A 15,384-nucleotide genomic window follows, 5' to 3' on the forward strand; every position below is an offset into this window, starting at 1 on the left:
TTGTTTAACTTGTACAGAATGTGCTTAAAGCTTAGCTGGACTCTCAAAGAAGTAGATCAAAAGGAAGATATGGAAGATAATGTTGTGTATATATACACCTCTGGTATGAAGTGGAATATTTTTGTCCAAAAGGTCAGCAAAATCTTATCTGATTAGAAATGTATTTCCACTTTGTATTTGTTATATAGCCTCCGGAATGAAATGCAGCCAGTGCTGAGCTGCAAGTAAGCATAAAAGGCTATTAAGATGGCAAGAATATTAACATAGGCTTGAATCATGTTACCGGCGATGGGTGGACAGGTAGATATTAAAATGGATGTAATTTGCTGATGCTGGATAAAAAGCGCCAGTGCTGCACTCTCTCTTGATGAGAAGAGTAGGTGATTAGAGCAGCTATTCTAAGAACCGCATACGGGGGAAATATGTGAATAGAAAATATTAATAGATGTAACGACATACACTAATGGTCCTAACACATTAAGCATGACTAGAGCAGAGGTCTGAATTATTTTTTAAATTTAATATCAGTAACACAGTTACTATTCACCCTCACTCATTTATTAGTATTATACTATATGTAATATAATACAATATACCAGTTCACCAATTATAGCATTAATCCATATTCAGTGCTTCACATTACAGAGATCTAATTAAAAGCAACAGAGGGGAAAAAACATACCAAAAGATACAGAATCCTAAACAAATTCAGATATCTTTTTTTCTTCATCTGCTTTTGTCTTCTCCAGCCAACCTGAAGGAGCTGATATCTCAGACTATGGTCAGCTGGGCTCAGGAGTGCAAAATCCTAGACCCGGAACTGGTTCGCAGCATGTTCAGCCTTTTGAGGAGGCAGTATGATGGCGTCGGTGAGCTGCTCAGAGCTTTGAGGAAGAGCTACACCATCAGTGCCAAGTCTGTAGCGGACGCGATCAACCTGCTGGCCTCACTGGGCCAGATCCGTTCATTACTCAGCGTCCGCATGGGCGAAGAGGAGGGCCAGCTCATGATTGACGGCCTGGGGTAAATTTTCATCTTCCAGTCTTTATGAAGTTTACATTCTACTGAAGATGCACAATATTTTTTTTCCATACTAGTTATCAGTTGATATTAAGAGATTTTTAAATGGTTGACATCGGCCAGTATTGGACATTTAATTGTGCGTAATCATTTGCCATAGTTTTACATTAAGATTTAATGTAACGCTCATCTAATGCTCATTTAAAGTTAATAAAAAAAATAATAATTATGAACACTGTTAAATGTAATCTTAAGCAATTTTTCATTCTGTGCATTATAGTATTTTGATGCCTAAATTAAATTTTAGTATTTAAAATGACTGATTTTAGTTTTTACTGTTTTTTTATTGTAAATTTATTTAGACATGTATTTATTTAATTAATTATTTAAATCATTTTAAATTATGATGATGAATTATATATTTAAATTTATTTAAAATTATTGAATTTATTTTTTTACTGTTTTATTTTCTATTTATTTAGACAAAATAGTACATCATTTTAATATCCACCTTATTGCATTGGCAAGCATCTCTGCATTGTACAGCTACATCCTATAAAATTTGTATCTTATTATTGCATTCAGAGACATCATGAACAACAAAGTGTTTTACCAGCATCCAAATCTGATGCGTGTTCTTGGCATGCACGAGACAGTAATGGAGGTCATGGTCAATGTGCTGGGTGGAGACAAGAATAAGGTACTATTTTTTTCTTTAGCAAAACTGCACCAAAATTGTTTTTTCTGGGGTGGGCTGCTCTGATTATGTTCTGTTGATGTGATGTGTTGTATTCTGATGGTTGTAATGCACATACTTAACAAGTTTCTTCTGTCCATTTTATCAAATGATTAAAAACAAGAATATAGTATTTAGATAATACTGCTTTTTTATGATATTAATAAGATCCTTTGAGTCAGTTGGATACTTGGTCATTGTGTCCAGACCAAAACCCTCTCAGCCAGACTAAACTAAACACAGGGATAAGGGATAACACATAGTACATGGGCAAATACAGCCTGTGTTTAACAGCTTTACACCGTCTTATGCTTAGGGGCAACAAGAGAAGGAATGGGTTGCTTCTCATGCCAGATCTTTTTGGGGTTTGTCGGGAGTCTGGGATGTGAATTAACACCACTGACTTTGCCAGATATGACATTGCCACAGTGTCTCTCATTTCTGCTTGGCAGCCTCATTGAAGAGGCCTCACGCAAAGGTACATGGGTTCCAGGCATTTAGAGTGACCATATTCCCTGCTCAGATGAAGTACAAAACATATTTGCCTGTATTCACGGTGGAGCCTCACATCTCATATTTCTTCAGTCTGGTTTAGCTGTCTCGGGGGCTTCTTTCGATATCTTGAGTATGTTACATTACACACGTTTAGCCACCACGTGAGGACATGCACGCAAAAAAGATGAAAGATTAATTTGAAGTGTGAAGGAAATGATCTCCATCTGAGCAGAAGTAAAACGAATGCTGTTTTTAACTCTCAGGAGATTGCCTTCCCCAAGATGGTGGCCAGCTGTTGTCGCTTTCTGTGCTACTTCTGTCGCATCAGCCGTCAGAACCAGAAGTCTATGTTTGACCACCTGAGCTACCTCCTGGAGAACAGCAGCGTGGGGCTGGGTAATCACACACACACACAACACATAGTTCTTTAGGGATGCAGGTCAGGCAGGGCTGAATCACGGTATCTGTGTTGCCATGTCCACTTATTGAAATTACTTTGGGCTGTTTTCTTTCTTTCTAAGTTTTTATTATAGAAATAGTCACATATTTTAGCTTTCTGTGGGGTGCATAAATGACATATACTGTACTGCATAGGGCCACAATTTAAAGGAGAGTGGCAAAAATTGCTATTGTGCTCCATAGCACAATAAAGGCCACTAATAGCAATTAACAAATATCCCCACCTGTGGTTTGAGCCACAGTCTGTGTATTATTATTAATCATTGTACTTTTTGTTTGTCCTTACCTCCTGTTTTTTAGCCTTTCTCAGCCTATCCCCTACTCCCATGATGTGTAAATGATTAAGATTGGCAGTTGTACATAAGAAACGTTATTTTTGTAAAAGGATATAATTAATAAATTATATTTTCAATTAATTGCATTTACACTAATTATATTACACACACTAAAAATATTTTTTTTTATGTTCTTGAAAGCCTCTTATGCTCACCAAGGCTGCATTTATTTGAACAAAAATACAGTAAAAAGTGTTACGATTTAACTGTTTTCTATTTTAATTTAATTTATTCATGTGATGGCAAAACTAAATTTCAGCAGCCATTACTCCAGTCTTCAGTGCCATACGATCCTTCAAAAATCATTCTATGATGATTTAGTCCACAAAAAAAAGTCTTGGTTTCGTATGTAACCCTCGTTCCCTGAAGGACGTAACGTCGAACGTGACTGACTGAAAGAGAACATTTTCTATTAGCAATATTGAACAGTTGAACAGTTGTGCTGCTTAATATGTAGTGGAAAACAGGATACATTTTTTCAGGATTCATGGATCAGAAAGTTCAAAAGAACAGCATTTATATTAAATAGATTTTGTATAGTTTCGTAACTTTATAAATTACGTTACTGCCATTTTTGCTCAATTGAATGTGTCCTTGCTGAATAAAAGTTTTATGCAAGTTTATGCTGTAATAAATTACATCAATGTAACAGGCAATTCTCCTTAATCCATAAACACCACCCCAAAAACAAAACTGCTGCTTATGTTGGTGCAGCAACTCATTTATTTCAGTTTACTTGTTTTTCGAGCAAGATCTGGCAACACTGCACAGACTGTGTTTTGACTGTGAATAATAGCTTGTGCAGCTAAGACCACCTGACTCTGCAGGAGTCGTTTCCTATAACAGCACGTTATTGAGCAGCTGAGAGCCCACTTACACCTTTATAGTCCTTATCACTCCAAGATCAATGACAGGACAGATCAGATCAGATGAAGATAATGCCGCAAGCTGCAAACCAGGGTGTGAAGCATCCAAAGATGTACAGTTTTATGTTAACATATCTTCATTCTGCATAGATAGTTTTGTAGTCTTCATTTTTTATTTCAGTAATATAAGCTCACTGATTGGGTTATACAGAGCAGCTGTATAAAAAGTAAAAAAAAAGTAAAGACTGCCATCTGCTGGTGATTGTAAATCCGAAAATCTACTGTCTCTAGTGGCCATATGGAGATAACTTTAGTTTCTTATTTCTCTCCAGCATGCCCAACAATGAGAGGCTCCACACCTTTAGACGTAGCTGCGTCCTCTGTGATGGACAACAACAGTTTGGCTCTGGCACTAGAGGAACCTGATCTTGAGAAGGTAACCGGTTACTACAACATCAGCCCTGTTCATGTAATACTTCTTAATAAAATGTATAAAAATTACTTACAGAAGGGTTGATTGTAAAGAAAAAATTTGGTATAAGTTAAAAAGCTGATATTTTGATTCTTTAGTTTTGGTGGCTCAGTGTGAGGAATATAAATGTGAAATTTTTGATGAAAAAACAACAGTTTAAGCACCCTAGATAAACTTCTGGTGGTACTGTATATTTACAGGAGAGCCTCATTTGTAAGTGGCTTTGGATAAAAACATCTGCTAAATAATTAAATGTAAATTAACAATTGAGGTAGAAGTTTCTAAAAGACTTATGATGTTCACTGAGCTTTTAATAGAGCACAGCAAGGATCAGACTATATTCCTTGTGATTTAATTGATGTAATGTGTTGCAATGCCTAATAAAGTTTCCTGCCAAATGGTTGCCAATTACATTTACCTAAGCCAGTTTTTAGTGCCATTTGGATTTCATTTTGGATTCTGTCCATGTGTTTTTCAGGTGGTTACATATCTGGCAGGCTGTGGGTTACAGAACTGCCCAATGCTCATTGCCAGGGGATACCCAGACATTGGCTGGAACCCAATAGAAGGAGAACGCTATTTGTCCTTCCTACGTTTTGCTGTTTTTGTCAATGGTTAGTACTTTTTACCAATAATACTTGTTTTGGATTACTTTTTGTATCTTGGTTAATAGAAAATGACTTCATGATCATTATGCAAGTATTGTTTCTTCTTTTGTGTGTGTTCTGGTCATCTCAGGTGAAAGTGTTGAAGAGAACGCTAATGTCGTTGTAAAGCTTTTGATCAGGCGTCCGGAGTGCTTTGGACCTGCTCTCAGAGGAGAGGGAGGTCAAGGTTTACTCGCTGCCATGAAGGAAGCCATCAAGATCTCAGAAGATCCTGCTTTAGACCTGCCCAACTTACCTGAAGGGGTTGTACCAACGTAAGACCACTCAATTCTTCCATATATCTGCACAATCTGACATTTTATGTTAGGTTTGAGTTGTAGTTGAGATGTCCTTTGACCTCAGGATTGAGCGAGCATGATTTAAATTTTAAAATAAGCAAGTCTGCTCTTTGTTTTGACAGGGTTGGGAAGGATGAAGAGGAGGAGGAGGTTGCCCACATGGGCAACTCTATTATGTCCTTCTACTCAGCCCTTATTGATCTTCTGGGCCGATGTGCACCTGAGATGCATGTGAGTGCTCCTTTCTGACACATTTTATTGATTTACAAAGCTGGGGACAAAGCATTCTGTTTCCTCCAGTAAAATGCTGTTGAACTGTACACTGCCTCACTTTAATGTTATACCGATGCTGTTTTACAGCTTATAAACAAAGGGAAAGGTGAAGCATTGCGTATCCGTGCCATCCTCCGTTCCCTAGTACCCACTAAAGATTTGGTTGGAATAATCAGTATTCCTCTCAAAATGCCGGTCGTCAATAAAGGTTTGTACAAGCCACTAGATGCCTTTGAAAGAGTCTGAAGACATAATCTCTGAAACTTATTATGCGCATAAGATTGATTGATGCTATTACTCTTTCAATGTCATCTTCATCCCTACGTGTCTCATTATCTGTGATTCTTGTTCCGCAGTCATTATAACCCTAATGTCTTTTTGTTTAACTCTTTCGGCTGCTTAGATGGTACTGTGACGGAGCCAGATATGAATGCCAGCTTTTGTCCAGAGCACAAGGCGCCCATGGTGCTTTTCCTGGACCGTGTCTATGGCATTGACGACCAAAGCTTCTTGTTGCACCTGCTTGAGGTTGGCTTCCTGCCAGACCTGCGAGCTTCAGCCTCCCTGGACTCGGTAAGGGTGCTCTGCGGAGAAAAACAGAAAAGTCGCAGACATAAATTTATCATGCTTTGTGTGAAAAAGCCTAAAAGTTTAATGTGATTTCAACCATTTAAAGGAACACTCCGCCGTTTTTTGAAATAGGGCTTATTCACCTTCTTTCCTACATTTAGATAGGTGGGCAAATGCATTTTTGTCTCAGTGCATGCATTGTTTTAGTTTGACAGGGTCGGTGCTAGCTTAGCTTAGCATAATGAATGGAATCCTTTGTTGCCAGCTAGCATGTCCTGAGTAAAAGTGATATAAAAATAAAAAAAACCCCACCTAATTACTTCTTGTGGCCTGCGTGTTCACAACGAGTACAAATAGCGATGCAGATTAACACTAGGCGATTTCCTAGGCAGATATTGACTTATATATTAAGGACTATATTAGGGGGAAGCACAGGCAAAGCACTGTTACTTGGGCGAGATATCTCTGCGCCCAAGTAGCAGTGCTTCGCCTGTGCTTCCCCCTAATATAGTCCCAAGTCAATATCTGCATAGGAAATCACCTAGTGTTAATCTGCATCGCTATTTGTACTCGTTGTGAATACGCAGGCCACAAGAAGTAATTAGGTGGGGTTTTTTTATTTTTATATCACTTTTACTCAGGACATGCTAGCTGGCAACAAAGGATTCCATTCATTATGCTAAGCTAAGCTAGAGCCGACCCAGTCAAACTAAAACAATGCATGTACTGAGACAAAAATGCATTTGCCCACCTATCTAAATGTAGGAAAGAAGGTGAATAAGCCCTATTTCAAAAAACGGTGGAGTGTTCCTTTAACATAGTGATTTAGCAGTAGCAAAAAGTAGATATGAATACTAAAATGAATATTTAACCTTTTTAATTTGAATGATTGCTATAGTATTAAGAATGCATGTAGTAGTTTTGCATTATTATAATATAATTAATAATTATAAAAATGTAAACATTTTGTTTTTCGTGTTATTTTGTGTTCATCAGGAGGTGCTCAGGACTACCGAGACAGCCCTGGCCATGAACCGCTACGTTGGATCCGCAGTGCTTCCTCTGTTGACCCGCTGTGCTCATCTGTTCGCTCACACTGAGCACCATGCAATGCTCGTTGACTCTACGCTTCACACCATCTATCGCCTCTCAAAGGGCCGATCACTCACCAAGGCACAGAGAGATGCTATTGATGAATGTCTAATGGCCATCTGCATGTAAGAACCTCCTGAAAACCTTTAGCTGAGAGGCTGGGATGGTTTCCTCAGCTCAGTGAAAACTCAAACTGCATTTTCATGCTATAGATAACTCTCAATTAGAAGTTAGGTGTCATCTGATGTTATACTTTATACTTTGTTTATACATGTATACATGTTTATATATGTTTATACTTTCTACAGGCATCTGCGGCCGTCAATGCTACAGCAACTTTTGCGTCGTCTCGTGTTTGATGTCCCACAGCTTACAGAGTACTGCAAGATGCCCATTAATGTGAGTCTAGTGAACCATAAATGTCCATACACTACCATTCAAAAGTTTGGGGTTGTTATGATTTTTTTGGAATGTTTTTAAAAGAAGTCTATTATGTTCACCAAAGCTGCATTTGTTTGATTAAAACAGTAATATTGTTGAATATTATTACAATTAAAAAATAATTTTCACAGCATCACAATGTTAAATTTAATATATTTTATTGTCTTGAGTGTCACATGATCCTTCAGAAATCATTCTGATATGCTGATATGGTGCTTGAGAAACATTTCTTCTAATTATTGATGTTTTTTTAGGACCGATGAGTAGAAAATTCAAAAGAACAACATTTATTTGAAATAGAAATCTTTTGTAACAGTTATAAATTTATTGTCACTTTTGATCTCTTTAATGCATTCTTGCTTAACCGAATTATTTAACAAAAAAAAACTTACTGACCCACAATGGTAGTGTACATTTCATCCTTATTACCCTTTGGCTCCGTTAATAAAACCTTAAGAGGCAAATTCACTACACATAGTTTCAGCACAAAACCTAAATCTTATTCACTAGCCACATGCAATTCTACTAAGGTTTTAAATGCACTAAAATAGCACTGCAACTGTGCAACGTGACTGTTTAAATAAAGTCATAGTCATTCTTTTAAATGCAAATGTGCCATATTTCGATTTAAATTACTATGTAAGTTCCACCATATTCACAAATACAATACATTAAAAGAGATGTTGTGTACATTTTCTGTTTATCATGTCAGCAGTGATTCATCAAATGATGATCAAATGGTGGAGATGAGTGTTGTTACCAAACAAATCGAAACAAAGTGTAATCAAACACATTTTTGACATTTTAAAGAGCTAAATCAAGTATGCCAGATGCACTCTGACCCACAAGATGTATTCCATGCTAACTGCATTAAGGGACACATTTTGTCATTGTGTTTACCTGATAACGGGGCATACTTCATCCCTGGTGAAAAGTTCCTCTTCATTACAGTGAGGTCACTCGACTCACAGTTATAGCTTCTGTGATTTGACAGCTTCACACACCCTGCAAATACACAGAGCATCTGGATTACACATTACCTTATGCAACTGTCTGTCAATAGATCTGTGAGTCACCACAGATCCTCCTATTCGTGAGCCTTTGATAGGCAGGTGTAAGCACCTTGTCTCTCTGGTGGTAGCTGTCTCACCCCTACCACAGGGCAAGGTTATCAGAAGAGTGCTTGGTAGACCACACACCATTGAATTATTTAGTAACTGTGAACCAATACAATTCCCTAAATTAAATCCAAATATAAAATCAACCTTTATTCTAGTTTTCTTTTCTTTTTTTACCCAAGACAATACTTGAATATTATTTAAAGTATCCTGAATGTTGACAGCCTAATCCACATATCTGTTTATCCTCGCAGCTTTTGACGAATCACTATGAGCAGAATTGGAAGTACTACTGTCTGCCAACGGGCCTGGGCAGCTATGGAATGGCATCAGAGGAGGAGCTCCACCTCACCAAGAAACTCTTCTGGGGACTTTTTGACGCTCTATCTCAAAAGGTACAAAACATACTTCAGTGTAAATTTGGGGTGTCAATCAAACAAACAATGTATTCATAAGTAATGACTTGTAATACAAATTATTCATTATTATGACATAAAATGCATTGAATAGACATTAAAAAGGTTGAAATGGAAGTCTGCAATCATTTTTAAATTGTTGGTCAAGGTACACCTCTGAGGTCATCCTGTCAAGTCTCACTGTTTTTCAAAAAAAAAAAAAAAAAAAAGCTGTTATTTTTAATATGATTCGGTTTTTAAAAATGCGCCTACCTTTTGGTAGTAGTGTGATTAAGGAAGAATGAATAATTCTGATATTTTTTAAACACATTATTTTTTATTTAATTAATAACGATAAATGAAAACACTACATTTATAGCCCCACTATAAATGTAATTAAAAGTTATTTTACTAAATTAATTAAACCACAAAGATATTATCAAACCTTGCTCTTTGACTCCATATTCTGTCTTGCAGAAATATGATGCAGAGCTTTTCAAAATGGCCATGCCGTGTCTGAGTGCCATAGCCAGTGCGTTACCACCTGACTACGTGGACTCCAGCCCAGGTTCCACATTAGTTAAGCAGGCCTCTGTGGATGCGCAAGGCAACTTCGACCCCCAGCCTGTTAGCACTGCTAAGTAAGTACCATAGAAACACTGAAAATTGCATCATTCATTTGAACTTTATGTGGACTTCATTACATACTGTTTTGTTTTTCAGCATCTCGCTCCCTGAAAAACTAGATTACATTGCAAGCAAGTTTGCGGAGCATACTCATGAGAAATGGTCCTCTGAGAAGGTTGGACAATGTTAAAACTCATCTCATTAATCTTGCGTGTTCATTGTGTCACTAGAGCTCTTCTGTTGAATTAGACAAAAGATGATGCTTGTTTTATCTTGTATGGTGATAGATCGCTCTTGGCTGGTCTGCGGGTGATAAATTAGATGACAAAGCCAAAACTCATCCTCTTCTGAAACCATACAAAGCACTAAGTGAAAAGGTACACATACATTTTCTGTATTGACTTTTGTCTCTAACATACAAAGTTTAATCTATTCAAATCTGTCACTTTGTATAGGAAAGGGAGACTTATCGCTACCCTGTGAAAGAGACTCTAAAGAGCATGTTGGCAATGGGATGGAACATTGAGAGGACTAGAGAAGGAGAGGCCAGGTCGCAGCAAAGGGAAACAGAAAAACAACGCAAAATATCAGAGTCCTCACCGGTAACGGAGGACAGAGTTTCTGTCTTTATAGTGTTAATCAAGAAATCAATGCATTTAGGACATTGAGTTGCCTCTTCTTCACTTTACAGGGCGAGTTTAATCCAGCCCCACAAGATTTGGAAAATGTTATTCTATCAAGGGAACTACAGGCAAGTGTGAATCAGACTGTTAAAAACAATAGATATCTCATATGCTGTGTATTAAACCGTTAATCATTTCAACAGGCAATGGTTGAAACAGTTGCAGAAAATTACCACAACATTTGGGCAAAGAAGAAGAAGAAGGAACTTGACAGTAAAGGTGACGCTGTTCTCCTGGAAAAGTCTGTTTGGCTCAATCCTGTCTAAGCAGTCCCAGGTGCATTGACTCATTGTGTGTTGTCATTGAAAGGAGGAGGAAATCATCCATTGTTGGTACCGTACGACACGCTGACAGCGAAGGAGAAGTACAGAGACAGAGAGAAGGCCCAGGAGCTCTTTAAATTTGTTCAGGTCAATGGATATGCCATCAGCAGGTCAGAGCACTAACAATTTTTTTCTTGTATAATCAGAAAAATAAAATTATAATGAAAGAAATAATTTAGGAAATTTTACTTTTATTTGGCATGGGTGCATTTATATATTAAAAATGTTACAAAATATTTATATTTCAAATAAATATAAAATAAAAAATATTAATAAAAAAATAAAAAATATTAAACGGCACAATAATAAATAAATAAATAAAGTTTGAGCACCAAATCAGCATATTAGAATTATTTATGAAGGATCATGAGACACTGAAAATTGGAGTAATGGCTGCTGAAAATAAAAATAAAATATTTTTTTAAACTCTTTTTACTGTAATTTTGATCAAATAAATGCCGCCTTTGTAAGCAATAGAGAATTATTTCAAAAACTAACCCAATTATTTGATTGTTATTATACAAAACATTCAAATTATATAAATAATCCAAATGAAATTTAGATACTAAACAGAGATAAGAGGTATTCAGATAATAATAATAATAATAATAATAATTATTATTATATACACAATATTTGGCCCAGTGTTTGCACTATGAGTAATATTTCATATTTTATATTAAGGACATTTTTCTTACCTTTGTACAACAAACAATTTTTGTACTGTGGGGGTCACCACTTGATTTACAATCTGGGTCTTGAAGCACATGAAGTGTGCAACAGTTTGTGATCTCTTTATTAATGTTTTTTTCTGTATGCAGAGGTCTGAAGGACCTGGAGCAAGATTCCTCTTCTATGGAAAAAAGGATTGCCTATAAGTTCCTCAAGAGGCTCTTGAGTTATGTTGATTCTGCACAGGAGTTTATCGCCCATCTTGGTGAGAAAAGATGACAAATATTCTGTAAACAATCAAAGATTGATATGTTTACATAAAAAGTTGATCAGTTGTTTTCTTTGCATAACATTTTTTTAGAGGCTATGGCTTCCAGTGGGAAGACAGACAAATCTCCCCATGATCAAGAGATCAAGTTTTTTGCTAAGGTAGCATTCCGTTTTCAAGCAGACACTCTTTTACCATATGCAGAACAGTCTTCAAACTTCAGATTTTATGAGAGTTAGAGGCCAGATTTTAAAAGGTTTTTCTCTTGATCGGTTAAAACACAGGTTCTGCTGCCCCTCATAGAACAGTACTTCAAGAACCACTGCATGTACTTCCTGTCAACCCCCAACATCAACCTTAGCAGCAGTGGCTACGCATCCAACAAAGAGAAGGAGATGATCACCAGGTGCTGCTGTTACAACTGTTATTTAGAACGAGACGATATTAATCCATATCATTATAAATTTTTATCATATATGTTTGTCCTGAGAAGGGAGAGAGGGTTGTATATTGCGTAGCAAAGTAGTGTGCATATTTGGATGCAATAATTGTTTTATGGACAGTACTAACTTGAACCATTCTTTCTTAGTCTTTTCTGTAAGCTGGCAGCCCTTGTCAGACATAGGATTTCACTCTTTGGTAAGACATCTCAGAGCATTCAAATTCTTTTCAAAAATGAGCTTCATTTTGCCTGGTTATAACTCATTCCACTGATTTAAGACTGTTTGTTCTTTCAGGAAGTGACTCCAACACCATGGTGAGCTGCTTACACATCCTGTCACGCTCACTGGACTTCAGGTAGAGAGCAAAATCTGCAAATAGTGCAATACGAATCAGTCAATGGTGATTGATGTCTAAGTTGTTTTGATCTGATTCTGTTCTTACTGTAGGACTGTGATGAAGTCTGGCTCAGAGCTGGTGAAGGCTGGTATCAGGACTTTCTTCGAGAATGCAGCGGAAGACCTGGAGAAGACTCTGGAGAACTTGAAGCTAGGGAAGTTGGGTCAGTCACGCTCTCAGATGAAGGGCGTTACCCAGATCATCAACTACACCTCAGTGGCCCTGCTGCCCATCCTGACGGTTGTCTTTCAGCATATCACCCAACACCAGTTTGGAGCAGAGCTGCTATGTAAGTGCGCTATGATGTTAGTCTCACGAATTGGTTCTTTTTAGTGAATCAAAAACATAGAGTGCAACCAGTCCAGCCATAAAAATTGGATTTGCATGCCAGTATTTGCTCTTAAAATCATTATATTCCTCAAAATATTTGCCCTTGTATGTTTCAGTGGATGACATTCAGCTGTCCTGCTACCGCATCCTGACCAGCCTGTACTCATTGGGCAGTGGCAAGAACATCTATGTGGAAAAGTACAAAAAACTTTATTTCTGAGGGAACTTTTTTTCTGATGGAGCTATCCATTTCTTCTTGAAATTGAGACCAATATGTTGGTTTTTACAGACAGCTGCCCTCGCTGGGTGAATGTTTATCTACCCTGGTTGGAGCCATGCCTGTTGCTTTCCTGGAACCCCACCTAAATATGCACAATCCCCAATCTGTCTTCAACACCAAGACACCAAGAGAACGAGCTAGTGAGTATATATTTTTCAGAATCTGAGACTATTTTAAATCATTTGGAATTCAGTAAGAAACCATACAATGAAAATATGGTTCATTTGCAGCCAATCATAATAGGCAAATTGGTCTTTTGATGACAGTGGCATATTAATGTTTTTTAAAGAAAAATTCCCAGCCCTAATACTGAATGTTTTACAGTTTTGAGCATGCCAGACACCGTGGATGAGATGTGTCATGAGATGCCTCATCTAGACGGCCTAATGAAGGACATTGGGGACATTTCTGAATCTGGAGCACGCTATACAGAGATGCCACAGGTCATCGAGGTCATCCTTCCCATGTTGTGTAACTACCTGTCTTACTGGTGGGAAAAAGGTCCAGATAACTCCCCAGTTGATGCCAATTGCTGCACAACTGTCACATCTGAGCATCTCAGCCTCATCCTGGGCAATATCCTCAAGATTCTAAACAACAACCTTGGCATTGATAACGCCCCCTGGATGAAAAGACTTGCAGGTGAGGGTGAATTTGAAATTATGTTTAACCTGCTTTAATACAGGATGATTGCAAAATATCAGGACAATTCACAAATATCTGTCAACTCCCTCAAATGTAGTATACACCCAGCCGATCATTAGCAGGGCTAGCCCAGATCTCCTGAGAGCGCACTTCCTGCCAACGCTGGAGAAACTGAAGAAGAAAACAGTGAAGATAGTGACTGAGGAGGAGATGCTGAAGGCTGAAAGCAGGATAGACACTCAGGAAGCTGAACTGCAGATTCTGGATGAGTTTGCTGTTCTCTGCAGGGATCTGTATGCCTTCTATCCGATGCTCATTCGTTATGTGGACAACAATAGGTATTTATGCCACAACCTGTGAGGGAGCTGCTAAACTTTTTCAATAAACAATAATGAAAACAATCATTTTTTTTTGTATTTTTATTGATTATGGTTTTATTTAGTTATTCATAAAATAAAAGTCCTCTTTCTGGAATCTATAGACAATAAAACATCAGCTTTCCAAAACAATTACCATCTCTCTTTTGACAATCTAGATCCACATGGCTGAAGGAACCACATTCAGATTCAACTGAACTTTTCAAAATGGTGTCGGAGATTTTCATCCTTTGGTGTAAATCTCATGTAAGTTCTCTGTATTGCTCCAAAGAATAATTTTAAGGACTTGCAAATAAAAGACTTCCAAAAGCTGTTTCTGCTCTTTGTCCATAGAACTTTAAAAGGGAAGAGCAAAATTTTGTGGTGCAAAATGAAATTAACAACCTGGCATTCCTTACTGGAGACAGCAAGACGAAGATGTCAAAGGTAAGTATGTTTATAAAGTAATTGTCTGCTATAATAAATTGTACCCAAAAGCTCTGGGCTAATTACCCAGTAAACATGTGCTCATGAAAACAAAAAGCCATTATAAGATCTATGGAGCCATTTGTGTTTAAGATATATTGCTTTGTAAAACTAGTCTGGAGGTCAGGACCAAGAAAGAAGAGGAAAAAAAAGAAAAGGAGAGTTGTACTCCATCCAGACTTCCCTTATTGTAGCAGCTCACAAGAAGATGCTGCCTATTGGCCTGAACATGTGCACTCCTGGAGACCAGGAGCTCATATCCCTCGCCAAGATCCGGTACAGTCTGGTGAGTGTGTGTGTGTTGTCTTAATTATTCTCGATAAGTGATCTCCAACAAGCCTCTAACAATATCTCCCTTTAACAGAAAGACACAGATGATGAGGTTAAGGATTACCTGAGGAAGAACCTCCATCTTCAGGAGAAGGTCTGGAGTAGCAAAGTCTAACATACATGATTAGATGCTGAAATGTTGACGTTGGCTTATTGGTTTTTCTTGTCTCATCACAGTCGGCAGATCCAGCAGTGCAGTGGCAGCTGAACCTCTATAAAGATGTTGTTGTGAAGAGTGAGGGAGTTCCAGACCCAGAGAAAAATGTGGAGAGAGTTCAGGCCATCTCTGCTGCTGTCTACCACCTTGAACAGGTACAATAGGCATA

General features: G+C 37.7%; 1 protein-coding gene across 4 annotated transcripts in view; it reads left to right on the forward strand.

The window, feature by feature from the left end:
* ryr3 (ryanodine receptor 3) overlaps positions 1-15,384 on the forward strand; it is a 94,602-nt gene that overhangs the window by 58,681 nt on the left and 20,537 nt on the right. For all 4 annotated transcript variants that reach the window (XM_084091208.1, XM_084091209.1, XM_084091211.1 and 1 more), the window contains 34 exons: positions 750-1,023; positions 1,606-1,720; positions 2,515-2,647; positions 4,244-4,347; positions 4,862-4,997; positions 5,122-5,305; positions 5,452-5,560; positions 5,690-5,810; positions 6,006-6,175; positions 7,169-7,389; positions 7,573-7,663; positions 9,078-9,218; positions 9,696-9,859; positions 9,942-10,020; positions 10,133-10,222; positions 10,301-10,447; positions 10,537-10,596; positions 10,672-10,747; positions 10,838-10,961; positions 11,673-11,788; positions 11,885-11,952; positions 12,076-12,197; positions 12,381-12,430; positions 12,529-12,589; positions 12,682-12,920; positions 13,078-13,159; positions 13,251-13,381; positions 13,566-13,883; positions 13,984-14,224; positions 14,422-14,509; positions 14,597-14,689; positions 14,844-15,014; positions 15,093-15,152; positions 15,236-15,370. In XM_084091208.1, coding sequence (XP_083947334.1) covers positions 750-1,023; positions 1,606-1,720; positions 2,515-2,647; positions 4,244-4,347; positions 4,862-4,997; positions 5,122-5,305; positions 5,452-5,560; positions 5,690-5,810; positions 6,006-6,175; positions 7,169-7,389; positions 7,573-7,663; positions 9,078-9,218; positions 9,696-9,859; positions 9,942-10,020; positions 10,133-10,222; positions 10,301-10,447; positions 10,537-10,596; positions 10,672-10,747; positions 10,838-10,961; positions 11,673-11,788; positions 11,885-11,952; positions 12,076-12,197; positions 12,381-12,430; positions 12,529-12,589; positions 12,682-12,920; positions 13,078-13,159; positions 13,251-13,381; positions 13,566-13,883; positions 13,984-14,224; positions 14,422-14,509; positions 14,597-14,689; positions 14,844-15,014; positions 15,093-15,152; positions 15,236-15,370 — 4,514 coding nt within the window. The remainder of the gene's footprint in view (positions 1-749; positions 1,024-1,605; positions 1,721-2,514; positions 2,648-4,243; positions 4,348-4,861; positions 4,998-5,121; positions 5,306-5,451; positions 5,561-5,689; positions 5,811-6,005; positions 6,176-7,168; positions 7,390-7,572; positions 7,664-9,077; positions 9,219-9,695; positions 9,860-9,941; positions 10,021-10,132; positions 10,223-10,300; positions 10,448-10,536; positions 10,597-10,671; positions 10,748-10,837; positions 10,962-11,672; positions 11,789-11,884; positions 11,953-12,075; positions 12,198-12,380; positions 12,431-12,528; positions 12,590-12,681; positions 12,921-13,077; positions 13,160-13,250; positions 13,382-13,565; positions 13,884-13,983; positions 14,225-14,421; positions 14,510-14,596; positions 14,690-14,843; positions 15,015-15,092; positions 15,153-15,235; positions 15,371-15,384) is intronic.

Source organism: Abramis brama (assembly GCF_963993115.1).
Source record: "Abramis brama genome assembly, chromosome: 18".
In the NCBI taxonomy this organism is placed as follows: domain Eukaryota; kingdom Metazoa; phylum Chordata; class Actinopteri; order Cypriniformes; family Leuciscidae; genus Abramis; species Abramis brama.